Below are 27,857 nucleotides of genomic sequence, written 5' to 3'. Positions count from 1 at the left end.
GCTAGATGGCACAGTGGACAGAATACCAGCCCTGAATTCAGGAAGACCTGAGTTCAAATCTGGCCTCCGAAACTTGACACTTAATAGCTGTGTGACCCTGGACAAATCACTTCACCCCATTGCCTCGGGGGGGGGGGGAGACAGACAGACAGAGACAGAGAGAAAACAGGTAGCAGTTTCCTCCTTCCTGCAAGTTCCTTCTAGGAAACTGGTCAAAGGCAAGTTGAAATATGCAAACTTCACCCTTTCCCCTAACTCCCATCCCCTACGTTCAGGTCTTGGATCATGATATTAAGTTAATTTATTATTTTAACCTTATTTGAGGTGGGGGAAGAGGGAACACAGTTCAAATTCCACCTCCTGCTCTGGACATATAGCCCACGTTTATTTTACCTTTACTTTTTATTTTTTATTCAGCCTGGTTCTGACAACACTAAATACTCTGCCAAAGAGAACATTTGACACACAGAGACCCTATTCTGAAGTTCATGAAAATGAAGGTAATTCTTTTCTTTTGATGAGAACAGAACTTTATTGTTTTTGGGCGTAAGGCAAATTGTAAAACTTACAGAATAGTAGACAGGTACAATATGATCTTGAAAACAATTTATAAAAATAAGAACAGAACAAATAGTACATTTTCATTCATAATAATATGTATTATTTTAGTCATGAGATAAATAGATCATCTTATTGATTTGAGCTCTTTCTTTTTGTCTTGTGATTTTATTTGTTAAGCAGTGTAAGGATTTTAACTAGATTTTAACATCTTTTTAAAAGATGATTGATATTTCTCAGTACTCTACTCATAGAATACTCTCCTATAACAAAGTAATTAAGTAATAAACTGACACATTGATCATGCCTGATAGACATAATGTTTATCCTCCATCTGGGAAGTTTTAACCTTTTTACTTTGTGCATAGGGATAGCCTATGATTTCACCGGCAAAGGTTTGAACTCCTGACTGAGGAGTTTTTAATTTTTTATTAATATTTATTTATAAACATTATTTTAAATATATAATATAAAATATTTTATAAATATTTATTATTTTACCTATAATATAGGTTAGCACCTTTTCTGTAGCTCAAAACATTAGAGCATTTCCTAGAATGCAGAGAAGTGAGTGACCTGTCCAGGTTCACAGTTCAATATGACCAAGGCTAGACTTGAACCCAGATATTTATGGCTTAGAGGCCAGTTCTCTATTCACTAGCTCACATTATCTACATTTTCACAATACTGATTATAATTTTGAAATCTGGAAGGCATAATGTTCATGCTGTAAACTTTCACATTTCAGGACAATTTTTCATGTAAGAAATCTTAAAACATATTTGACAGCTCAGAAGCTTAACATGAAAAACACCAAGATATGAAAGTACAATAACTAACTGGGACAGGTCCCTAAAATGATCTGATCTTTTCCTCCACTGAGACTGCTTTCTGCTCTGCAGAGGTTTGTAGTTGTGAAAAGCAGAGAATAACTTGGCTTGAACTTTAACAAGACTTATTAGTCAACTAAGACTGAAGAACCAATGTAGATACTCCTTGGGGACATCCACAGGGAGAGAGATTGTGTTGCAATGCAGCAAGAGAGCTTCAGAGGTCATCATATCCAACTCCCTCACTTTATATCTGTGGGGGGAGGTAGGGAAAAAGAGGAGAGGAGGAGGAGAGAGGGAGGGAAGGGGAGAGGGGGAGAGAGAGGAGAGGGGAGAGGGAGAGAGGAAAGCAGGGAAGGGAAAGGGAGGGAGAGGGAGGGAGGGAGAGAGAAGGGGAAAAGAGGGAAGGGGAAGAGGGGGAGGGAGGTAGAAAGAAAGAAAGTGATTAGCTCAGGTCCTCAGACTCCAAATCCACTTTGCAAGAGTACTTAGGCGCAGCTCAACTAGCAAATCTTGTAGGTTATTCTTAATTAATTGTACAAGGCACCAGGGAATATGGGTTAGGCAAAGAGAAATGCATAGAACTTGACCTTGAAGCTGCCTTGTAGGGGCTTGGAGCAAGATTGAATAGAAATAGGTATAAGATATGCATCCACAGGAAAAGTATTAAACTAAATATATGACATAGTGATCTGCAAATTATACTCATCCAATTAATCAGCAAATCTTTATTAAGCACCAGGCACTGTGGAAAGAACTGGGGATGTATAGGCAAAAATGCACCTGTACCTGCCCTCATTGGGACAATTTAGACCAAAAAAAAAAAAAGAAAAAAAAGAAAACGAAAAGAAAAAAAAAAGAATGCAGTATGTATCCCTACTTCTTTTGGTCTGTTAATCCTTAAAGTGCATTCTATCTACTGTGTGATCATTCATTCAACAATTATTTATTGATCTCCTACACTGTGAGGGATACAAACATGACTTAAGACAGGCCCTTTTTTGGAGGTGCTTACAGTCTAATGGGAGATAAGGAATGCAGACAAAAAAGACAGGCATATTGTACTTTGTCCGGTGAAAGTACGAACTAAGGGCTGGTTAGTTAGTTGGTGTGGGGGCTGGGGAGGAGGCGGAGAACTCACCTTGGCCTACCGGGATCAGGAGACCTGTTGGTCTTTTACACGTTTTGGTTTTCAGCTGCGCCCACCCCTCTGAAACTCGGGCCACACTCCTCCCCACGCCCACTCCGCAGAAAAGGAATTGCCACAAAAAATTGTTTCTGGCTCTGCTACGCATGGTCAGTCAGAATTTAAAGAGTGGGTCAGAGAAGTCACTTTGCATAGAGACCATTCCAGGGAGCTGCTTCCAGGAAACTAGTTGAAATATGCAAACTTTTCTCTTCCCTCCAACACCGCCCCCCTCCCCCAAGTTTCAGGCCCTCGGACCAACATGTTAACGTTAATGCATTATTTTAGTCCCAGTGGTAGTGGGGAAAGGGGAAAAAGAAAGTGTTCGTAGTCTAAGCAGGTCTAAGGGTCCCTAGCTGTTGTAAAATACTTCCACGTTACAAACTTGCCTTACCTTTCGGAATAAAACCCGCAGCTCTAGAAATAAAGATCTGCCACTCGTGCTCCTCCTCCCGCACTGCGAGATTGGTGCGCCTAGGCCGTGACGTCGTGGCATGCTGGAAGCTGTGGAGAGGGGAGGGTTGGTTTGCGACAGTGGTTGTGGGTGTTAGCCAGGAAAGCGCGGGTGACGGGGGGGGCAGGGAGGTTGGCTCACTCTACCTGCTGTCTTCTGAACGCGGGCTGAGCAGTCAAAAATCCCACGGCGGCGATGGAATGCTAGCACCTCCAGAGTTCTATTTTCGAACATTTTGTTGCCTTTTCCTTACGGACGCAACGCACCGACAAGACGAAGATACAGCAAAATAGGGACTTTGCCTTGGGCGCTGGGGCTGGCGTGGGGGTGGGGGTGGTTTACCTTCCTTGCCATCGTCCTTACTCTACTCCTCATGTCAGGATGCTCACAGAGAGGATTACCCTGGCGACCGAGTGGAAGAAAATGATCAGGTTTGGGCTCTGGACTCACGGGGTCGAGTTGTGTTGCAGCCCAATTGTGTGTGTTTCCCCTTAAAAGACAAATCAATCTCTGCAGGACTGAAGAAGGGACTGACTCTATTCCTCTTACTTCCCCAGGCCGCTGGTCCCACTGCAGATCTATATCTAAGAAGATCTCATATTGGCTGGCAAACACACCCATTGCTAAAGAAGCTAGGGGAGGGGAAGGGCCGTGGATGCAACAATTGAGAGAAGAATGAAAGTTTATTGGGCGCGGCTGCCGCTTTGATTTAAAATTGCTCAGGTTGAAAGCCCCGCAGAGCTCTGGCTTCCGTGCTTTATGGACGCCTCTCTTACTCCCGCACTCGTTTGGGAATAGAGTGGGAGGGGGAAGGGCACCCTTGCAGCTTTCATAGTAAGGCGGACACAGTTGGATGGTTTTTAGAAAGTGCTCCAGTGCTTACTGTTTTCGAAAGGCTCGAAAGATTTGGAACATCTTCCTGCCCTCCCTCATCCTTTTCTTCTATCTCGACTCCAGAGCCTCAGAGATTTCCTGTGGGACACTGGGATAGCAGGAGAAAGACGACTTGCTAACTTATTCTTGGGGTTCCAGAAAGAAGCCCTTTTGGTGAAGGGTGGGGAGCTACTTACTCCTTCCCACTTTTTGGGGGTAGGGTTTGTGGCGGGAGGGCGGGGCAGGGTTATTGAAAGGGTAGTGCCGTTCAGTAACACTTTCTTCTGAGAATCTGTTGGCCGTATGGTTTTGTTATCTGCAGCAGCATCTCACCATGAAGAAGGAATCTAAAGCTGGAGGAAATGGTCTCCGAACCTGGCATTGAGCGCCCACCTTAACAGCCATTCTCGTTTCCAATCAATAGTTCCCCCGCAATGAGTACCTTAAATAGCCAGCACCATGTATCGTGGAAGTAAAGGCCACTAAAGACGGAGATGACTCTGTTTTGAGAGCCGGTTGGAGTGAACAAACAGCTGCTTTTTTAAGGGACAGAAAAGGGGAATATGGAGGACTTTACCACTAGGACCTATGGCACCAGTGGCCTGGACAACAGACCTCTATTCGGAGAAACTTCGGCAAGGGTGAGCCCCGGGTTTAGTTTTTTGTGTATTTGTATGCCTTAGCTGTCTGTCCTGACATCCGTCTCTGCGGCCTGACTAGGTGCCAGTCGGTTTGTGGGGCTGGAAGGAGTTTCCTCACTTGGGAGTTCCCCAAAGCAATGAAATCCCAGAGTTAGCCTTTTTCTTCTTGTGGGGGGCCGGAGGGATGCAGGCTTCCAAAAAGGCTGGCCTACCATTACTCTGGAGAGTTTCATTTCCACTTCAGGTCTCTGAAAAGAGAACCACTTGGGGAAAAGGTTGGCCAAGATCTTTGAAAATGGGGGAAGGGAAGGAGTTGAGAAAGTTCTCTGTTCTCACCTGCACTTGAGTGGAGAGTAAGTCCATTTACGGAGGCTGGGTAGAGATTTTTCACTTCCTTCTCTACAACTGGGGGGGGGGGGGTGGGGTGGGGTGTCCTTCCTTTTCGGAAAGTACATCAAAGGTTTCTAAACCCAGCTCTCTTTCACCAGGTGTACTTCACACTCGGCGTGGGGGAGGGAGAAAGAAAGCCTACAGAGAAATTTTTCTTTGTTTTTGGTTCCTCTTTCAGTAGAATTAGCTTGAAGGGTACTTTTGGTGGCCTCAGATCTTCTAAAGTACCCTCACTTGTCTAAGTCACCCCCTTCCCCAAGTGTAGTTGGTAATCCAGTAGTTAGTAAAGGAATATTTCCTTAATTTCAGGGTCAACATTGTGGGAATAAGATGAAAGGAGAATTTTGAGGTGACTCATTTGAGGGAGGACTTAGAGAAGATGGTCTGGGAAATAATGTACTGTAGTGGAAAGAGCACCTGCCTTGGAGTCAAACTTCTGTTGCTGTTCCACTTTGCTAGACATATGTGTGATTTTGGGTGTCTTGGGGAAGCAATTCCTTCACCTGTGAGAAGGATGTAATAGGTATATCACTTGAGGAAGTTAATTGTAAGGCAATTGCTTTATCAAATCTAAATAATTAAATGTGCACAAGGGCAGAGTGTGTGTGTGTGTGTGTGTGTGTGTGTGTGTGTGTGAGTGAGTGTGTGAGTGTGAGTGAGTGTACCTGCATGCATGCAGGTATTTGATAGAATGGTCCAACAACTTGAGAGAGAGCTTCTTGTTGCTACCCCTACTACTGAATTGCTGAGTAATTATGGGCAAGTTAACTGGCCTGTTTCCTTTATATTCCTGTTTATCTATAAAGGGGCATTGATGGTCCTTGCCACTAGCAATTGGTTCTAAGGTGCTTTGGAATCTTGCAGAAGGTAGGTGCTATATACAATTTATCACTAGTAAGGTACTTTTTGTATCTAAGTCCTCCACTATGTTTAGGCTTTCAATATACAACTGCACCATGATAGAAAAGATCTAGTCTTCTGACCTACTTTTAGTCTTTTGTCTTATGCTTAAGTCACAAAATATGTGTGGGACCATAGAGAGCTATCAGAAAGAGAACACTTGAAAATACTCAGTTTTCCCTCCCCTTTCCCCCCCCCCCCCACCCCATGTTAGATGGCTTGAAAATGGTCTTGGTGATTTTGGGTTAAACTTCTGGGGAAATAGATTACACTCCTAAATGCAAATCAGTCAGGGAGCATTTATTAAGTACCTACTGTGTGCCAGGTACTGTGCTAAGAACTGAGGGTACAAAGAAAGGTTAAAAAGTCACTGCTCTCAAAGGAGCTCCCAGTCTAATGAGGGAGCCAACATACAACTGTGTGAAAACAAGATATATGCAAGATAAACTGGATAATCAATAGAGTGAAAGCATTAGCACTAAGGGGGAATGGGGAAAGGCTTCTTGTGGAAAGTGGGATTGTAGCTGGGACTTGAAGAAAAACAGGGAGACCAGGGGATGGAGTTCAGGAGAGGGAGCATTCCAAGTGTTCAGGTTCAGTTAGTGAAAATGCCTGGAGGTGGGAGATAGAATTTTTCTTTCTTTCTTTTTTTTTTTTTGGACATCAGTTTTTTTTTAATTGTGTTGCCATTAATATGGCCTATTATTTTCATAGTTTTCCTAATATTGAACACATCCTAAATTCCTGGTATAGATACAATGTAGTTGTAGTACGTAAGAGTTTTAAAATGTTATATTCTCTTTGCTTACATTTTATTTAATAGGAGATGGAATTTTTTTAGGGGGTTAGGCAATGTGGTTAAATGACTTGCCCAGGGTCACACAGTTAGTAAGTATTATGTGTCTGAGGCTGGATTTGAACTCAGGCCCTCCTGAATCCAGGACTGGTGCTCTATCCACTTCACCATCTAGCTGCCACTGAGATGGAATTTCTTGTTCAAGGTATAGCAAGGAGGTCAGTGGCAATGGATTATAGAGCGTGGGAGAGAGGGTAAGAAGACTGGAAAGATAGGAGTTGGGGGGGTGCATCAGGTTAGGGAAGGCTTTGAATAAGGATCTTTGATCCTGGAGCTGATTGAGATCCACTGGAGTTTATTCAGTGAGAGTGCTGGTCAGATACTCGATTTAAGATCACTCTGACAGCTAAGTGGATGATGGACTGGAGTGGGGAAAAAGTTGGTGACACATTGTTTGGAGTGTGTCTGTGAGAGAGTGATTGTTGAACATGACATCCAGGTTGTGAGCCTGGGTGCCTGGGAGGTTGGTCATTATCTAGACAGTGACAGGAAAGTTCAGAAGGGGATAGAGTGTGGAAGAAAGCTATTGAGTTCACTTTTGGACCTGTTGTATTTAAGATGTCCACAGGACATTCAGTTCATGGTGTCTGTCTAGTAGGCAGTTGGAGATGTAAATCTGGAGATTAGGAAAGAATTTAGGGCTGGATGAATAGTATTGGGAATTATGAGCATAGAGATAATTGGATCCACGGCAGCTGATGAGATCACTAAATAAAATAATACATAGGGAGAAGAGGACCCGGACAGAATCTTGGGGGACCCCCATGGTTAGTGGGTATGACTTGGATAAAGATCTCCGCAAAGGAGCCTTAGAAGTTGCTGGTAGGTGGATAACCACAAGAGTAATGTCATGGAAACCTAGAGAAAGGAGAATATTAAGGAGAAGTGGATGATTGAAGATGCTACAGAGAGGTAAAGGAAAATGAGGGTTGAGAAAAGGCCATTTGATTTTGTAATTAGAACATTGGATGTGACTTTGAAGAGAATAGTTTTTGTTGAATGGGGTGAGGGGACAGGAAGTTGAGGCTTAAAAAGAGAATGAGAGGAAAGGAAGTGAAGGCATCTAATGTAGACAGCCTTCTCAAGGCATTTAATCACAAAAGGGAGGAGGGTTACAGAATGAGAGCTAATGAGGAGGGAAGATCAAATTAGGGGTTTTTTGAGAATGAGGGAGGTAAGAGCATGTTTGTAGGTAGTAGGGAAGCAGTCAGTAGATAGGGAGAGATTGAAGATAAGTGAGAGTGGGAATGAGAAAGGGTGATCTGCTGGAGGAGATGGAATGGGATGGGGTCGCTTGGGTGGTCAGAGGTTTGCCTTGTTGAGGAGAAGGGCCCCTTTTCCACATGAGACAGAAGTCAAGAAGGAGATATTGGGACAAGTAATGTGAGATGAGGAAGAAGAGGAGAGAAGGTGGTGGGGATCTGGTGAATGGCCTGAAATTGTCAGTGAAGTATGAAACAAAGTTCTCACCTGAGGTTTGGGAAAAGGGAACCTTGAGAAGTTGATTTGAAAGTCAAATTTTCTATTCAGCTCTGGTCTTTTCATCAAGAATGCTTGAAAGTTCTCTATTTCACTGAATGCCCATTTTTTTCCCCTGAAGGATTATACTCAGTTTTGCTGGGTAGGTGATTCTTGGTTGTAATCCTATCTCCTTTGACCTCTGGAATATTACATTCCAAACCCTAGGGTCCCTTAATGTAGAAGGTGCCAACTCTTGTGTTATCCTGATTGTGTTTCCACAGTATTTGAATTGTTTCTTTCTGGCTGCTTGTAATATTTTCTTCTTGACCTTGGAACTCTGGAATGTGGCTACAATATTCCTAGGAGTTTCCCTTTGGGGATTTCTTTCAGGAGGTGATCGGTGGATTCTTTCCATTTATATTTTGCCCTCTGGTTCTAAAATATCAGGACAGTTTTCCTTGATAATTTCTTGAAAGATGATTTCTCAGCTTTTTTTTTTTTTGGTCATGGCTTTCAGATAGTCCAATAATTTTTAAATTCTCTCTCCTGAATGTATTTTCCAGGTGAGTTGTTTTTCCAATGTGATATTTCACATTGTTTTCTATTTTTTCATTCTTTTGGTTTTGTTTTACAATGTCTTTATTTTTCATAAAGTCACTAGCTTCCATTTGCTCCATTCTAATTTTTAAGGGAGTATTTTCTTTAGTGAGCTTTTGGCCTTCCTTTTCCATTTGGCCAATTCTGCTTTTTAAGGCATTCTTCTCCTCATTGGCTTTTTGGACCTCTTTTGCCATTTGGATTAGGCGTTTTTTAAGGTGTTATTTTCTTCAGTATTTTTTCAGGTCTCCTTTAGCAAGCTGTTGACTTGTTTTTCATAATTTTTTTGCATCACTCTCATTTCTCTTCCCAGTTTTTCCTCTATTTCTCTTACTTGCTTCTCAAATCCTTTTTGAGCTCTTCCAAGTCCTGGGACCGATTCATATTTTTCTTGGAGGCTTTGGATGTAGGAGCTTTGACTTTGTTGTCTTCTTCTGGTTGTATGTTTTGATTTTCTTTGTCACCAAAGATTCTGTGGTCTTACTTTTTTTGTACAATTTGCTTATGATCCCAGCCAATTACTTGAGTTATAAACTCTTTGTTAAGGTAAAGGTCTATTGCCAGTGTGGAGAATGTACTGTCCCAGGCTTCAGGGGTTTTGTGCAGTTGTTTTCAGAGTTACTTCTAGGGACCTGTAAATTTTCAGTTCTTCCAAAGTGGTACTATCAAGAGTGAGATGTTTACTCCTTTCCTGGCCTGGGCTCTGGTCTATGAGTGACCACAAGAGCTCTCTTCTGCCTTGGAACTGTGAGGAAGATTCCCTCTCCACTGCCACTACAAGCTCCACCATGCCAGGCTCCTCTTCGTCCCAGAACTGTGCTCCTCCACCACCCAGAACTGTGACCCAGATCCAAGCACTGGGCAAAGCAGGAGATTCCTGCCTTAGCACCAGCAAAGAGATCCCTGCAGTCCCCCTCTGATCAGCCACTTGATTCCCCCTCTGGCTATGGGCCAGGCTCAGAAAGCAGCCTCCGCCCAAGGGGCTGTGCTGGGATTGGGGCTGGGACTGAACTTCTCTTTCACCCAGGTCACAGACATTTCCTACTGACCTCCTAAGTTGTCTTTGGCATTTGTGGGTTGAGAAGTCTGGAACCCGACATAGCTGCCCATGATTCAGGCCTCTGAGACCTGCTCCAGGTTCACTGAGCCCTGGTTTTTGCCTACGTGCCCATGCTGAACTACGTTTCCTGTCCCAGCCCAGCACAATAGACCTTTCCAATCAACTAGCAGGTTGTCTTGAGCTGGAAATTTGTTTCACTCTGTCTTTTTGTGAGTTCTGCTGCTCTAGAATTTGTTTAGAGCCATTTTTTACAGGTATTTGGAAGGGTTTTGGGGAGACGTCAAGCAAGTCACTGCTTTAATCTGCCATCTTGGCTCTGCCCAACCTTGAGAAGTTTAAGGAAGGATGAAAAGTTTTGGAAGAGCTCTTGTGGTAAGTGGGAGTGACTCAGGGAGGTGTACAAGTATTGCCTTGACACAGAGCCCATTTGAGATTACATAATGTAAATTTGTAGTGGTTTTGTGATTTTTCCCCAGTTTCATTCAGCAGCAGGTAGAAGTTAATCATTGAAGAATGAGTTCAAGGTAGGTTACTAACATCCCTTGGGGTTTGGCCATAGGTGGAGTTCTCTCCCAGCCTTAAGCAGCTCTGGTGACAGAACTTTTCTCCCCTTCCAGGAAGGCAGGAGACCTGATGGAATACCACCTCTTTTCTCACCCCAAGGGCTTGAGATAGGGGTGAAATGGGATAGGGTTTCTCCATTTCCCAAGGAAGGCAGGAAACATACCTTTAGGTAATGAAATTATACAGAAAATTCTTTGTCTTTTATGCCTGTGCTTGCATTTCTCTGTCTAGAATGGTAAAACAAAAATAAAATGATCACTCTCTATTGGCACTTAGCCTACATTTCTGGGAAGGGAGGATGGGTATGGAGCTGTAAACCTGTGAAATTATCCATGTAGGCATCTTCTGGTGTGGAACTTCTCTTCCACTGGGATTTACAACTCTTCTATAACTTACAGTCATGAATGAGTTGCCTGGGGCACTAGAGGCTCAGCTTGCCCAGGGACTCACTACCAAGTGCTGTGGGAGGCAGAGCCAGCCCTCTGTCCATTATGCCAGATTGTGCCTTTTAAAATCTGTCCCAGTACTTTATTCTCCTGCCCCTCACTCCTTTCTCTGCTTCCACCTCAGTGCTGGGGATGGGGGTGACAGTGAGGTGGGCCACCAAGTTTCTTGTTGTCTTTGACACTTATATTGGAGGGGGGGTAGGGGAGAGTAACAGGGAAGAGAGAAGGATCTAAGAGAAATGACACTGATATTTTCAAAGAGGAGCATCAATAAAACATTTTTACAAATAAAAAGCAGGTGGCACCACACCCTACATTCCCATTAAAAATCATAACAGAGAGTTCATTCTAAATGTTATAGATGATGGGGCTTTGGGGGCTTTGTAATCAATTAAACAAATTTCGGGTACCCCAAGCCAAAAAATAAAAACAATCCTTTAAAAAGGATTTGGTTGATTGATGAACTTGATTGTAAATAGCTAAACAAATAGCTCCAAGCTTTTTTTGGTTGTTATTGTTACAAAAAAAAAAAGAAAGAAATTACATAGGTATCAATTTTGGAAATGGCTAAGTAAGTTACAGTTTATATTCATAAAGAAAAGAAATATCATTGCATTACAAAAATATCAAGAAGCAACAAATATGAGAAATTCCAAGAAATGTAAGAAGTCATGTTACATATTTATATGGATCAAAGGAAGCAGAACCAGGAAACAATATATAAAATTACTATAATCATTAAATGAAAAAGAATACTAAAATGAAGCAGAATGTTGTGTGAAGTCATGGCCCTGTAGAATAGACGAGGAAAAGCACTCCTTCCTTTCTGGAGGTAGTGGACAAAGGCTCGAAAATGGAGCCTACACGTCAGATGGAGTCCTTGTGTTTGGTTTTTCTTGCTTTCATTACAAGGGAAGGCTCATGGGGTGTAGGGGAAGTATATGGAAATTGCTATGCTGAAAAGCAAAAGGCATCAATAAACTTAATTTTTTTTAAAGGAGCTTCCCAGGGGAGAAGGGGCCCCTTTGCAGCCCACCTCAGACATTACCTCCAGTTCACCTATTATCTATCTTCCTTGTACCTAATTGTTTACAGTGTGATCCCTTCCACTAGAATAAGAGCTCTTTAAAAGCAAAGGGCAATTTTTGTCTTTCTTTCTATTCCCAGCACTGAGCATAGTGCCTGGTGCATAATAAGTGCTTAATAAATGTTTGTTGATCCAACTACCTCCCCACTTCATAGAAGGGTTTCTGGGGAACTACTTACACTGATGACCAAGAGAATTCCAGAGCTTCTCAACCAATAATCTTTTTGTGAGCCTTTAATCTAAATACAGCAAAAGTTACCCAGAAAATGGGTGTATGCTTGTGTGCCTCTACAACCTACACTTCCTTCTCTGAGTTCTCCCCTTAGAGGTGGCTATCCAAAAATCAGACAACCTGAAGAGTGACTATTGCGTGTGATTTCTTAGCATTGGAGAGAAAGATTGGAAAAAATGAGATAGGTAGAATAGGACTACAAAAAGGTCAGGTCCTCTGGAGGCCTTTGCCATCCATCCCAACTTCACTCTCTCAGTGTTCAGTGATCCCTCCCTTCAGTGAACTCCAATGCATATGTCATTTTGTATTGTTATTTATCTCTCTTTGTTGCTGTTCTAGTAACCAAGATAAGCAAAAATTTGCAAGCCTATCTTCCCACCTCATCCCCCCCACCCCAGATCAACACTTTGTCCCTATCTGAAAATGTATGTCTCATTGTGAACCTTTTATCCACTGCTTCTGGGAGGTGGAAGGCATCAGTCTTCTGAAGCCATTACAAGTCTCTGAATTGATTGCAGTTCTGAAGTCTTTAAATATTTTCCTTTACATTTTTGTGGTTGTCATATAAATTGTTCTTCTGTTCTGTATCAATTTATACTATTTCTCCCAAGTTGTCCTGAATTACTATTTGTTACTTCTTACGTTGTAACAATCCATTGCATTCATACACCTGTTTATTAAACTAACCCCCATATCCATTTTATTTCCAGTTTTTTGCTACTAAGAAAAGTTCTTCCCTCAATATTTTTTTTCATATGAGCCCTTTTACTTTTGACCTCCTCACCAGTTTATTAGTGAAAGTAGTAGTTGTTGTTTATTTGTTTTCAGTCATGTCTGACACTTCATGACCCCATTTGGGATTTTCTTAGCAAAGATACTAGAGTGATTTGCCATTGCCTTTTCTAGCTCATTTTGCAGATGAGGAAACTGAGGGAAATGGGGTTAAGTGACTTGCCAAGGGTCACGCAGCTAGTAATCATCAGAGGCCAAATTTGAACTAGATACAGACGAGTCTTTCTGACTCTAGGGAAGCTCAGCACTCTATCTAATGAGCCACCTAACTGCCCAGTAGTACAATCTATCAAAAAGAACAATGGAACTGGAGTTGGAAAACCCTGGATATGAGTGAGTCCTGGGTCTACCATTTACTAGCTACGTGACTTCTATCTTACCCCTTAATCAATCTGAGCCTCACTTTCCCCAAATGTAAAATGGTCATAATACTTGTACTACATCTCTGGTTGACCAAGCTGAAATGTAAAATGCTATGTAAAACTATTATTTTAATGTTATGTGGGACATGTTTATGTTAGATAACTGAAACCTGAAAACATCTGTAAGTTCCTTGGTTCCTGATTAGAATCATTAGCCAAAATAAAGCTCCTTTACTCGTACCCATGTCTTAATAGCTAGCATTTACGTAGTGCTTTAAGGTTTGTGAATATTTTTTTACAAGTATTTCATTTGACACAACAACTCTAGGAGGTAGGTGCTATTATTATCCCCATTTTACAGGTGGGGAAATTGAGACAGAGGTTAAATGACTTCCCTAGGGTCATATAGCTAGTAAGTATTCCTGATTGGATTTGACCACAGGTCTTCCTGATTACAGGTCTAGCATTCTTATTGTTCATTGTATCACTTATTGTTTTTAGATGTAGTTCTGTTTTAGCAAACTACATAAGTTTTCCAAGATTTCAACCGAAATATCTGAGGCTTTGCAAGCCATTCTTACTGTCCTCTCTATCCCCTAGTGCGACCTCTGAGATGTCTCTTACTGTATTTATAAATCTACCTCTTCCATAGAATGCCCTTTATTTTCCCTTCTTCAGAAAAACAAGACAAAAAAGACTAAGAAGTATTTCAGGTTGTAGAATGAAAGATGGAAAAATGCCTCTGATGTCTAGGAAGTGGCTGAGATTTTTCACTTGGTCTCGATCCTGTATCATCTTTTCTCCCTTCCTCTGATCTTGTGAATCTTGACTTGTAGAATAACACTAAATCCACTTGTTATTCTGACTAGATGTTGATTGTATTGAACCTAATAATAGGGGGAAAACGGTAAGATGGGGACTTTGTACTTGGAAAGAAGACAGGAAAGGGATGGCAGAAGAGGTATAGCAATGCTGGTGCTGGTATTGTCCTTGCGATTCTGCTACTTGAACAGATTCCCAGATAGGTAATTCTAGGAGAAAATTAAGACTGTATGTACATGTTGATGTCTTTATACCGAGTATGACATTTCTATCTGGAGAGAGCGTATTTATAGACTCCTAAAAATTCTGCAGCTTCATACACATAGATTTTTACATGTAAATCTTTTGGTGATGCATAATTTGTACAGATGCATCTTTTTCACTTGCCCCTCTCAATATGTACATGCATTCTAAATCTCTTAGGAGAGAGTTTTTTTTTGTGGGGGGGAGGGGGATGAGGGGTTGGTGCATAACAGTCTTTAAAAAAAAAAACAACCCAGATAACAAGATAGGAAATAATTAAGTGCACTTAAATTGACTTTCTAGCCACAGAGTTGACTGTGGGTTCTCAATTGTTGTGCCAATGGAATATAAGTTCAGGAGACTCTGGCTATGAACTAGAATGGCTTCAGGCATGGGCCAGCCTTGGACTAAGCATGTGTCTGTCATCTGAGGATCAGCCCTAGCTAAACTTGGACTGGCGGTTATCGGGAGCTTAGCAGAAACCAGATGAATTTTTTGTAAAATGTGATGGCAGAAAAAAAAAGGAGGCATACTAAGGTATGGAAGGTTGCAGTCTGCATCGACAGAGGGGGCTGCTCAGAGATGATATCACAGTTTTTTCTGGAGGGAGTGGGGGCAGGAATAGGACCTGTGATTTCATAGACATAGGGAACCCCCAGTGATGAAACACCCTCTACCAAAGCAAGCCGACTTCTCTTAGAGAGACAGTCTTAGAGTTGCCTAAGGGAACTGAAAGAGTAAGTGATAAGAACTAATATTTATACAGCATTTGAAAGTTTTCAAAATGCTTTGCATACTTTATTTGACCCTCAAAACAATACTGTGGAGGTTGGTGTTATTATTATCCCCATTTTATGGATGAGGAAACTGAAGCTGAGAAAGGTAAAGTGATTTGCCCAAGTTCACAGAGCTAATAAGTGTCTGAAGCAAGATTCCAACTTAGGTGTTGCTGACTCCAAGTCCAGCATTATCTGCTGGGCTACCTGGCTGCCTGCAAATTAAGTGTGAGGGCCAGAGTCATGTAACCAGTATCTGTCAGCAGTAGGACACATAGGAATCTGGTCATTTCTCTGTCCACTAATCCACACTACCTCTATGACATCACCCATCTTTTACTGTAAGAAAGGTGATTTAAATACTTCCCTCAGTTTGTTATGACATTCAGTTCAATTCAGTAAGCATTTAATTTTTGTTGCCAGCTTTTTTTTTTTTGTTTGTTTTTAGGTAATTGGGGTTAAGTGACTTGCCCAGGGTCACACAGCTAGTAAGTGTCAAGTGTTTGATCTGAGGCCGGATTTGAACTCAGGTCCTCCTGACTTCAGGGCCGGTGCTCTATCCACTTCACCACCTAGCTGCCCCTAGTAAGCATTTATTAAGTACCTACCATGAGTCAGGCACTGTGCTAAGCACTGGGGATACATAGAGAGGCAAAAGACAGACCCTGCCCTCAAGGAGCTTACATTCTAATGGGGGAGACAACTGCTGCCCTGGGAGAATAACCTTTAACAGTGAGTTTTGTTACTGAGGGAATAGGTCCCTCAAGGCTTGGTAGAGGCTGAATTGACCATATGAAGGCTCTGACCCTTAGTTATACTACCCTTCCCTCCCCACCCCCACCTCCAGTGTGGCTTAACTCATTGCTGGAGACACCTAGGTCTCAGGAAACGGAAGACTTTGCATTTAAATTATTAGCTTCTAAAAGATAGAGATTTAGTCTATGTAACTTGTTTTTCAGAGACAGCATAGCATAGATATAAGGAGCTGGGTTCAAATCTTGCTTCTGAAAATACTAGATAGGTGACCTGGCATGTCACTTGATCTCTCAGTATTCCAGGCAACACTGTTAAGACTATAAATTGCCATAAAGGGGGCCAATCTGCATTGGAAGAGGAAATTCCTCACCCTTATGGATACTTGTGAAATCATGGGTCTAGGCAAGAAAAAAAAAGTTCCTCCACCCCTCCCCTTTTTTATAATGCCAAAGCATAGATCAAGTTTCCAAAGTATTTATTATGACGCCCATTTATAACTGGTCTTTCTGCAGAGACTTGGAGGGAAGGGAGGTAGGTAGGAACGAAGTTTTGTTTCCTGGAGAGTTGAATGAAGTACTTGCTTTTTCAAAATATTAAATGTGAAAAGAGGACCGCAGCATTTTCTCTCTGCACAACTAGTTATCCTTCTGCTTTTCCTTATCAGGAGCCTGGTTCCTTTTTCTTTATTCTAATCAATCCTCATTTCTGATAAGAGGCATGGAGAAGATAAAGCCAGGAATCGAAGTGCTTGTCTTTTGGTTTCTCCTTCTCCCTCCCAATCTTAGCACCTTTCCCTTTGTGGCAGGGGATTTCTTTAGGGAATGGACTCTGACCTGAGCTGCACAGGAAGCTTTCTACTGATTTTGTGGCTCCTCCCTGGGATTGCTGAGTTTGTAGCATTGTAGGGAGGGTTTCTTCATCTGGGATTGTTGCAGTCATCCATGAAACTAGCAACAGAGATTTTGTAGCTGCCTCTAGTTGTGGACAGACTAACTGAGCTCTACGCCACCAGCTCCCTCGCTCCCCCGCTCCCCAGTGCTGCTAGTATTGCTTTGAGAGTAGTGGAACCTAAAAATCCAGTGTCATCTGGCCAGAAGCTGGCTGGAGCAGCCACTTGTCAGACTGCAGGGCTGAGCTGGCCTGGGTGCTGCCAGGAATCTATCTACAAAATGCAGCAGTGTGCAGGACAGGGCTCTGAAAGGCTCTGGTTCCTCTGGCAAGCTGATTCCTAGAGTTTCAGCTTCTGGATTATTTGTCTACAGGGAGAAAAAAATCTAAAATCTAATTGTGAAAGGAAAATTTGAGGAAAATCCTACCACTTAAAACCATTCTCTAGACTGTCTTGCAGGGTAATATTGGAGATTATATCCTCAGTCCTTCCCCTAAACCAGGGGTGGGGAACCTTCGGCCTTGAAGTCACATGTGGCCCTCTAGGTCCTCAAGTGTGGCTCTTTGACTGAATCTGAAGAACAAATCCCCTTAATAAAAGGATTTGTTCTATAAAACTTGGACTCAGTCAAAAGGCTACACCCAAGGACCTAGAAGGCCACATGTGGCCTTGAGGCTGCATGTTCACTACCCCTGCCCTATACCCTCCTTTCTGCAAATATTAAATAGCCCAATGAAGATTATATTGCCTATTCACAGGATTCTAGATTGATAACTGGAAGGAATCTTGGAGGCCATCTGGTCCAACACCCCCATTTTATAGATGAGGAAACAGGCCCACAGAGTTTAAGTGACTTACCCAAGATTACACAGGTAGTGAATGGTATGGCCTAGATTCAAATCCAGATCCTCTGTTCCTGAAGCCAGACCTTTTCATTTGTTAATGAAATCATGCATTTTAGAAGTTCTGGAAAAAGTGAGGACAAGGGATCCAGCCTTGGGTCAATGGCTGTAGCTTAGAGATTTTTCTCTGATCTTTCTGTTGTTTTTTCTCTTCCTTTAAAAAAAAAGTTTTGATGCCTTTTTGTTTTAATTTTGGTTATTTGCATATATACCCACTCTTCCCTCCCTAACAAGGAAGAAAAAAAAAAATGACCCACGTGTGGCATTGGAAGCAACATTCCACACCCATGCTTCCCTACCACTCTAAAGGAAGGTACATTTCTGTTGTTTCTTTAGACTAGCACAGAAGCCAGGGAATTCCAGGGCTCTGGGTCCTATCTTCCATTGTTGCTGAATGTCTCACTTGATCTCCTGCCCATCATAGACCTGGCGTGGTGTACTGTGTTGATTAAATGAGATCATACATGGAAGAGAGAAATTTTGGAAAATGGGTTGTTACATCTTACTCTTGGCATAGCTCTCCTTCCTTTTCCCATCTGCCATGGAGTTCTAAGTGCCACTGTCATGAGTTAGCTCTGTGTTCTGGAGGCAAGATGATTTCGGGGAACCCAAGGACAGGGGGCTGTCTAGAATTCCATTCCTGGATATTGTTTCCCAGTCCTTTGGGATGCTCTGCTGGACCTGTACAATTAAGCTTGTGGCACTCTTTCAAATCACATTCTGGAGCCAGAAGCTGGAACTCAGCAAGCTTGGAGGACCTCCTGCTTGGGACCCGTGAAAGAAAAGCTCTCTGAAATGGCTATGAGGGGGAGATTAGATGACAGACTCAGAATTTTGGAGCTGGAAGAGTCAGATTCCCTCATTGGAAAGATGAGGGGAGCAAGGTCTCATCTAACTAGCACCAGGCTGATGCCAGTCTAGGGGTCTTCCCACTGTACCTGGTTCCTCCTAATTTAAGGCTCCTACATTATCCTAGTGTTCCTTGGTATAATGGAAAATTCGAGTTTTCTGGAGGACCCGAGTTAAAATGTGGCCAGACACTTAACACTTACTAGCTGTGTGACCCTGGGCAAGTCACTTAACCCCAATTGCCTCACAAAAAAAAAAAATGTGCATTTGCATTAAGAAGCTCTGAGTGTGGAGCAGCCAAGTGGATTAACCTTTGATTTGGCATTTTTCTTATCTGTAAAATGGTGGTAATAATACTTGTACCATGGACTTCCCAGAATGGTGGAACAAAGTAACTTTGTCAATCTTCTAGCATATGAATAAGAGTAAAGGTTGTTGTAGTGATGTTGTTGTTAATATGTTTAGGCTGTGGAACCTATGGACTGAATATTTAATTCTGTATTGGCTGCCCCATACATAGAGGACTTTGATGTCCTTGACTTAGCTTGTTACAGATGGGGAGCCAAACAGATTCAGACCAACTATCATGGTCCTTGGGAGTAAAACTGAGTTACAGGACTTCCAGAAGGGATAGTTAAGTAGTAAAGTAGGCCAGGACTCTGGTTCTTTTCCCATGTGGTACAATGCAAAGTCCAAGCGAGGAGTCTGGTTTAAATCACTTTACTTTTCAGGGCCTCAGTTTACTAATGTAAAATGAGGGGATTTGGACCAGATGTCCTCCAAGTTCCCTCTGATGCTGTGATTCTTTCCTTTGTGAAGACGTTTTATATATGGGAGAAGCGGGGCTTAACTTTGGGTAGATTGGTGGTACAGGATAAAGGGGAAGGAAAGAATAGTTTCTTGAAGGATTAGACTAAGCTTTTGGAGAAGATTATTAGCAGGATTTAATATGGAAGGTGCATTGGATTTGGAGTTAGGATTCAAATCCAGATCCTCTCACTTTGCCATTTTCTACTTGTGCAATCCTGATCGACATCTCCTGGCCTCAGTTTCCTCATCTGTAAAATGAGGAGTTTGGACTAAATGATTCCTAATGTCCCCTCTGACTCTAAATATATGATTTGTTGAAAAAAGAACACCCTCCCCCATTTTCAGGACAGCTGGTGGGGGTGGGGTGCCAGGGGAAGAGGAAGGAAGGAACCTGACAATGAAGGTCCATGTGGAAATAAATAGTATTTTAACTTAAAGTGGTTTTAATTTAAAAACAAAACAAAACAATCTAAGTGCTGCTTTGTTATATTAGAAAGTAGTTGATGTCTAACACCTGGGGTTTAATTCCTGCTTTTGCTTACTCCCTGGGACCTGGGGCAAATATTTAGTTTCTCTGGATCTACTTTTTCATCTGTGAAATAATAGTTGAAATTCATATATATAATATATATGTATATATACACACATATATGTATATATACACATATGTACATATGTATATGTGTGTGTATATATATATATATTATTTGATCCTCATAACTTTGTTAAGTTCTGTTATTATTCCCATTTTACAGATGAGAACACAGAAGCTCAGAGGTTAAGTGATTTGACCAGGGACAGGTATCTGAGGAGGGATCGGAAACCAAGTCTTCCATATTCCAAGACAAGCATTATATCCATGGGTCCTTTCTAGCTCTTAACATTCTGATAATAATGACTTTTTCAAAAGAACATAAATGTTTTGTTCAATGAGTATTTAAAATCTTAGTAGGAAAAATCTAGTGTTAGATGATTTGTCCTTGCTTCTCCTGACCACCACCTATGATCTTAGGTTCCTCCTCTCTGTTCTTGGGAGCAGGCAAGTGCCCAGCTCAAAGCACTACACATAAGGAGATGGGATGGGGTGTTCTTACTTGAGTTCTTATCAGTCTGTATATCACTCTATGATCTGCAGAATGCTTTACAATATTTGCTTTCTTTTCACAACACCCCTGGGAAGCGTAGTCTACTGAGTTTACAGGAGAAAACTGAAGGTGAGAGTGAAGTGATTTGCCCAGAGTCTCACAACTATTACTTCTCTGGAGAAGAATTTGAACTCTGGTTTTCCTGACTCCAGGCCCAGCACTTTATCTACCGTGCCACCAAACTGTGGCACATCCACAGACGAGCCAGAGAAATAATCTAAACGGCATCAGGTCTTACCTTTAGATTTAGATTTAGATTATTTCTCTGAATTGTCTTCTTCATCTGTCAAATGAACCATCTGGATTAAAAGATCTCTTAAGGTCTTGTCCATGTCAAAAAAATGTTCCACTATCAAATATTTGGTCAAAGAATGAGAGGTAGTAAGCTAAGTGTTAGCTTACATACCTGAAACTTTTGCCGGGATAGGGCATTTCCCTTTGAGTCTGCTAATCTTATGAACTCTGAATTTTCAGGGAAAGAGATAGGTGGGGAAGGAGAGTTTCAACCAGGCGCGCGCGTGCGTGTGTGCGTGTGTGTGTGTGTGTGTGTGTGTGTCTCTCTCTCTCTCTTTCTCTCTCTCTCCCCCCCTCCCAAATCTGGCTTTCAAAGTCTCCTAAAACCTGACTGAACCCTCTTCTTTGCTCTTACCCCCGCCTCCACCACCTCCAAGTTTCCTTCACCAAGCACCGGCCTGCTTCCCTTCTGCTATCTTCTCAAAGCTCTGTTATCCCACCACATGTCTCCCACATGCACGTTTTAAGCTGTTCCTCTGGGACCAGCCTGGATAAAATTAAGGTGTCTCAAACATCTCCTTCCTCTCTTTCCAGGATCGTGTCATTAACTTAGTTGTTGGCAGCTTGACATTCTTGCTGCTCCTGGTAAGTGTGGGTTTTTTGTTTTTTAAATTATGATGTAGACCTGAGTGTCCCACTCATAGTCCTGAACTTGCCAGAATGCTGAGTGAATCAACTTCCTCATTAAAGAGGGATCCTGCTACAGGTATCTGGATCATAGCTAGCTGAGCCAATCCTTTTTACCCAGCCTCTTCCTCATTTAGCTGGGAGTAGCTAAGCAGGGGTACTTTTGATTTCCATTTCCTTGAGACCACAAAGGGAAAATGAAATAGCCCAAAGGAGAAGCCAAGGACGTGAGGCATCCCACAAAAGGAATCATCTGCCCTTGGACAGTGAGGGGTAGGGTTGTGGGGAAGGGGTCTGCTTTTCTTGTCTATCTAGTTAATTTACAAAAGGATTTTTTCCCATCTTTCTCCATATCCCAGGTTACAGGTTTTGGAGGTGTCTTTACATTGGTAAACATGTAGACCAGAGGTTCCCAAACTTATTTAGCCACTACCCTTTTTTAAAAAAAATTTACTCATCGAGCCCCCCCTTGAGGAAATCTACTTTCTTTAACTCTTTAACGGTTTTTTAAAAAAATTTGCATCATTTCAAATAAACAAGTATTTTTTTTGAAAAAAAAAATGACACGCATCTTAAATTTAATAATTTATTGTAAATTTGTGGGTTTTTTTCCTGCATTGAAATTTTGATGATGCAATATTGCATCATGTAACCATGTAGTATCATATTGTAAACAAGTCATCATATGCACTTATTCTTGCTGATGCATGCTGGACTTCCCAAAGATGCACAGCACATTTGCCTCTCAACACTTGCTTGTTAAGACCAGTTGGAGGACTTAAGCCCAGATCAGTTATAATTTGCATCTTATGTATTTATTTGGAAAATAATGTAATCACCACGACTTTAACTGTTACACAACAGATGAAACACATACAAAGTTTTTCAAAATTTTCTTATCTTCTCTTCTTCCCTTATGTTTCCACTGCCCCTTTATTTTTATTCAATAGCCGCCCCCCCCAATCGTTCCAGCACCCCCCAGGGCGTGGTACCACCCACTTTGGGAACCTCTGATTATAGACTATGTGGGGGAGGGTGGGCTAGGATAGGACATACCCTTTAAAAACACTGAGGGGATTTCTTAAACCATAAAGATGGAAAAAAAAGTTACGCCATGTTCTAGAGCCAGGAAGGCACTTCAGCCCAGCCAAAAGAAATTAAAAGCTGTGGCTGACACTTGTCTTTAGTTTTAGGCTCTCTAAGCCTTTATTTATTGGGATCATCTCTGGTCAGTTTATGCCTGACTTTCCTATTGAGTGTGGAATCCAAGGGGCCATCACATTTCTTGGGCAAATGGGCTCTTTGTTCTCCCTACACAGGCAAAGTTGAACCTAAATAGGCGTTAATGGTGAAATCCAAATGAATTCAGCTGGTTTCCATCACTTGGCTTTTTTGAGGGTGGGGGTGGAGCTGAGAATGGGGTTTGTGTGGGGTTGAAGGGTAGAAGATACATTATACTAGGGTTGAGGGCTGATTCTTTTTCAGGACACCCCAGAAGTGGTTAGCAAATATATATGAAAGTGACATATAGGAAGCCCTTGCCTCTGTTTCTTTTCCTTGACAGAAATATTCAGAATAAATAGAAGTTAATTTCAAGCTACTTTGGATCCAGTCACACTAAAGCAGGGGGAGGGGAGAGGATATCTGTAGGTTTCTTTCTTTTTTTTCCAAAACTGCTGTAAGCCCTTAACACTTAGCTCCCAATCTCTGTTAAAGAGTCTAAGGATTGGAACTGTTATGGCTTTCATCATTTTTATTCCCTGAATTCTAATGTAACCAAATCTTTGAGAGTTATTTCAAAGTATTATTGAGTTTTTTTTTTCCATATAGGTAACTATGATCAGTGCTTTTGTGTTCCCTCAACTACCTCCAAAACCACTGAATATATTTTTTGCTGTTTGCATCTCCTTGAGTTGCATTACTGCCTGCATACTTGTAAGTATGATTTGGAATTTTAAATGAAGCTTCTCTGATAACTCTTATTCAGTTTTAGTGGGCTTGATGCTGTTAGGATATAGGGCCAGTGGTTTCCTAATCCTGGTTTGGTAAATGGAGATAATACATCAGGCATTTCCATTAATATTCCATTTCCATAAACAACATGTGTCACAATTCTCAAAACCAGTATTAGTTTAAAAAAATCTACCTTGGGAGGGGCACAGGTTGAGTTTCCACAGTATTTGAATTGAATCACTGCTTTAGTGCTATAATACTATTGCCTAGGAGTTTAAGGCAATAACATCCCAAGTGGATCCCAGTGTACAGAGTTGATTATATAGCCCAGTAAATTAGAACATAATCCTCTTTACCAAGCCTGTACTCTAAATTGAGTGAAGTCCAAGTGAATGGGTTATTATGCCCTTTTAAGGAAAGATGGGGCATTATGGGTAGTGTGAGCTTTGTCTTTGTGATAAAGGGCCTTTTGCCCTTCCTCTTCCCAGTCTGACATTTCAAACACCATTATTTTCTACAAGATCAGTGAACAGATCTCCCAAAATGGAAACTGCTAATGCTTAAAGTTTCTGGCCAGTTTTACCTGCCAATGATACCCTTATTGGCAGATTTAACCATGAAAGCCCTTCCTAATCAGATACGTACATGCCTCCCAGTGGTGAGTATTCCTTTAAGAAAGGTAATATCAAATGATTCTGTCACTTGCCACTTCTGCTTACATAGGGTTAGAAATATTGAGATACAAAGATCATCGTTTGGATAAAAAAAGCTAAGTGTAATCTACTGAAGCAGTCATCACACTTGGCTTTTAGAACTTGGGAGGGATAAATAAGGCATAGTTATTAGGAAGACATTACTCCCTTTCCAACTTTAAAACCTCTTGAAATGGGACACAGAGCTGGAAAAAATGGAGTCATCTGTAATAAGGTGTTGTAGTATAAATGTATGCCCAATGGACACTTTTTTTTTTAAAGTGTCCCAGCCTAATCAAATGATTTAAAAAATGGGGCCCATTTTCTAAGATTTGATTTTTGCATTCACCCAGGGCCTCCCAAATTGGAATGATACTTTAACCAGTTAGGGTATTGTGAATATTTCTAGGAAATAAGAATTGCCATTTTCTAGAGTACTCCCTTAGTAAGCTCTGAGAAATAATATACTTTGTTTCAGCTTTAAACTCTGGATAATAGGTGTAGATGTGAGTAGGTGAGGCATTATCTTAAATGCATATTAAGTCTTTATACTTATATATTTGAGTTGGAGAAGGACATTGGCTATAGAAGCATAAAGTTTAAACACTTCTGTGACTGTAAGGTAGAGAGAATAAGATAGTACAGAGTCAAAAATCCTATGCTGTAAGATCAGAACAAAACAAGGTGCTTTTCCTGACCTATGTGGGTCAAAGTGGGGAAGGAGAATTAATTGCATTTTGAATTGTAGTACTAAAAATATTTAAATGCTGGTTCTTCACCTAATTTGATTTCTTCCTCCTTTCCCAATTCCTTTTCTTTAGATCTACTGGTATCGACAAGGAGATTTGGAACCGAAATTTAGAAATCTAATTTACTATATCTTGTTTTCTATCATCATGTTATGTATATGTGCCAACCTGTACTTCCACGATGTGGGGAAGTGATGCTGCCAATGAATAAAACCAAGACTGTTCTCAGCTAAAAATTAGTACTCTGAACAGGAATTCTGGGTAAAATAAACTGAAGATGAAGCAAGATTGTGCAGGAATTCAATACATGATTTTCATGTTAACTGCAAATCTAAATTCCCTCTTGTTTGGGAGCTAAGATGTGACATTGTGCTTTTCCTTTTTAAAGAGCTGATGTTGCACTTATGAACATTCCACATATATGGATTCAGAATGGCACAAGTTATTTCCACTTTTGAAATCTTTTTTTTTTTTTTTTACAATCTACTATAGCACGGGGAGGGGGTTATATAACAAACAACATCTTAGAGCTCTAAGACAAATATTCTTTTATTTCTGTTAAACTGAATATACAATTATTTTGTTCCCTATGCAACCAACCATTGCTTGTAACTACAATTTCATTTCACATTAACAAAAAAAAGCACATTAGATGGTAAAAAGACAAAACTCTGATTGTGAAAATCTAATTACAATAATAAATAAAATAATTTATACAAGGGTTTTTTTTTTTTTTTACTCTTCTATAGGGATCATACTCATCAAAGCCTTATCATCAGTCAGTCAGTCTTGTCTTGGCTAAAATGCTTCTAATACAGGAATGACTTGTTGATTTGTTTCCTTCTTCCATTCCACAAGTCAATTTAAAAACAAACCCCTGAGCAGGAGAGGCTGCTATACCATACCTCCACTTAACCACCTATCTCCTATATACCATCAGTGGTTCTATGTTGCCTTTAGTGTAACAAATCAGCTAAGCAGTAGCTGTCTGGTATCCTGGGAAGGCAACATTATTACCCCTTCTTAGAAGTTGAATGGGTCACCTTTTATTTTAGTCAGGGCAGTAGCTTCTGAATGGTTGGAGTGTGGGAGAAAGCCTACTCTCATCCAGATTTTTCCCTTTTTAAAAACAATTGTACTTCAGCTGAGTTTTCTTCAGTATCTATTAATGCTTTTATAACCAAACCCAACTCTTATCATTAGTAATGGGCCAGCCAGAAGCAGCCTTCATGAGAGGATGCAATCATCTCGTTTATTTTTTATACAAGAGATGTCCCAACTAGGTGTCAAATGCTAGTAAAAGGTAGAAATACCTAATGCTTCTGTATGAGGCCATTAGTACCCTTTAAACTATACAGGTGTGCAAACTTTTCTCTGAAACTTAATCAGATACAAACTTGGAAGCTGGAAAGAAGGCCTCCTCTGACTATTCTCATAGTTAAGCACCTTTGCTCACTTAAAGCAGAACGATTAGGTTTTGGTGGTTCTAACCCCTTTCTCAGGACCTGATGTGAGCAAAATCCCTTGCTGATGGCTTCACTGGCAACACTAAATGTAACAGATCTCCACAACCAAGAACCCCCACACTGTAAGTGAAAGTGGGCCTCAGGCAATTGTGTAATCATAAATGAGGTAAAAAGTCTCAACAGCAACAACAGTGTACATGGCTTAAGCACGGGAGCTACTTTAAAACTAGAAGAATGGTAAATTAAGCCTGTCTGTGTAGAGGGTCTCCTTTCTCTGGAAGTGGTACCAGCACGGGATTTTGAGAGTGGCTTCCTTGTTTAAAACTGCCCTGTTACCAAGTGTGTGTTTAATGGCAGCTGACCAAATCTTCAACATCCTTTGAGTCTTCTGAGATAGGACTGTCCAAGGATGATCCAATAATATGTGATTCTTCTTGGTGATGATGCAGTATGGGATCTGTAATGAGTTATACATTAAGAATCTAAAAAAAGGGCACCTGTGCTGTTTACAAATCCTGAAGCTATTCAATGGTAATTAAAGCCTTGTAGAGAAAGCACCTTTCTTCTATCACAATTTTAGTAATTGCCTTTGAGTCATCATGAATTAAAAATGTATTACTGCCACAGCCCACCCATAATATTTATAGTTTTGGGAGGTTTAAAAACCAAAAACTAATTATAAGCAGGAAAGTATATACATAACGAGAACTCTAGATGCTGAGTTAAATAGTCTGGGGAAGAAAATACCTACAAGCTCAAGCAACATCTCTAAGGAAGTGAGGAGGCTACAGGCTTTTGGCATACGTGAGTTATGGAGGCCTGAATCACTAAACGTCAGTTACATAAAGGGGTCATGCTATGTTACCTGTTAGTGTTGTCAGAGGCAAGACAGATTCATTATCTATATCATCTGATGTCTGGATAAAACCACGTGGTGAAGGAACGATAAGTATAGTTTCATCATCGATTGTGGACTGATCAACTTGTTCCTCTATAGTAGGAGATCCTAGGTCCTATACAATTTAAATAACAAGAGACAAAAAGTGATAAAAAGAAATCAGCTTTCAACTACTTATAGCATTACTTCTTTCCTACCACCTTACCTCTCTCAAATCCTTAAGATTTTTAGAATTCTAGGCAAGTATTTCTAGCTTCAGTTCAATTTTTCTTAGACCCCCCAACTACTCTATTTCAATTCCTACTTATTCTTCTAAAGACTCTGTCTACTTGGAGCTTATTGGATTAACATATTTTATAGAAATTAAACTATATATAGTTTATATATATATATATAATTTATAGTTTATATATATAGATAATTAAACTAAACAAGTTCTTTTAATTAAACTGAGTAATGAGCTAATTTCATGTGTTTGATTGTAAGAATAATATATTTTTAAAAAAATCTTATTAATGATTGACAACTGCAATGGGACTCACTGGAACTATCTTAGATGAAATATTAAACGTGATGGCCTTTTTCTCAGTAACGATTGGATAAAATTTAAATTTTAAGGCTTAAAAACAATCTGGTAAATTAGTTGCTTTAGCTACACAAAACATTTTGTGGGGAAAAAAAAACCAACGGTGTTTTA

The 27,857-nt window shown here is 40.9% G+C and overlaps 2 protein-coding genes across 9 annotated transcripts in view; one reads left to right on the top strand and one right to left on the bottom strand.

Moving 5' to 3' along the window:
- Nucleotides 1-3,122: 3,122 nt before the first annotated feature.
- Nucleotides 3,123-25,517, top strand: TMEM243 (transmembrane protein 243). 3 transcript variants are annotated; one of them, XM_027838570.1, is made up of 5 exons: nt 3,123-4,082; nt 4,224-4,542; nt 21,310-21,360; nt 23,233-23,337; nt 24,869-25,517. In XM_027838570.1, the coding sequence occupies exons 2-5, from the start codon at nt 4,465-4,467 to the stop codon at nt 24,989-24,991; spliced, it is 357 nt and encodes a 118-aa protein (XP_027694371.1). In that variant the 5' UTR covers nt 3,123-4,082; nt 4,224-4,464; the 3' UTR covers nt 24,992-25,517. The 3 variants fall into 3 exon arrangements, with proteins under 3 accessions (XP_027694371.1, XP_027694373.1, XP_027694370.1); XM_027838569.1 differs by lacking the exon at nt 3,123-4,082 and having other exon boundaries at nt 4,129-4,542; XM_027838572.1 differs by lacking the exons at nt 3,123-4,082; nt 21,310-21,360 and having other exon boundaries at nt 4,127-4,542.
- DMTF1 (cyclin D binding myb like transcription factor 1) overlaps nt 25,330-27,857 on the bottom strand; it is a 58,130-nt gene continuing 55,602 nt past the window's right edge. For all 6 annotated transcript variants that reach the window (XM_027838564.1, XM_027838565.1, XM_027838568.1 and 3 more), the window contains 2 exons: nt 27,128-27,275; nt 25,330-26,719 (listed from right to left, as the gene is read on the bottom strand). In XM_027838564.1, the coding sequence (XP_027694365.1) occupies nt 26,610-26,719; nt 27,128-27,275 (258 nt within the window). In that variant the 3' untranslated portion in view covers nt 25,330-26,609. The remainder of the gene's footprint in view (nt 26,720-27,127; nt 27,276-27,857) is intronic.

The sequence above is a fragment of the Vombatus ursinus genome, unplaced genomic scaffold (genome assembly GCF_900497805.2).
Source record: "Vombatus ursinus unplaced genomic scaffold, bare-nosed wombat genome assembly UNPS02014830.1, whole genome shotgun sequence".
In the NCBI taxonomy this organism is placed as follows: domain Eukaryota; kingdom Metazoa; phylum Chordata; class Mammalia; order Diprotodontia; family Vombatidae; genus Vombatus; species Vombatus ursinus.
This window is presented reverse-complemented; position numbering and strand designations above follow the sequence as displayed.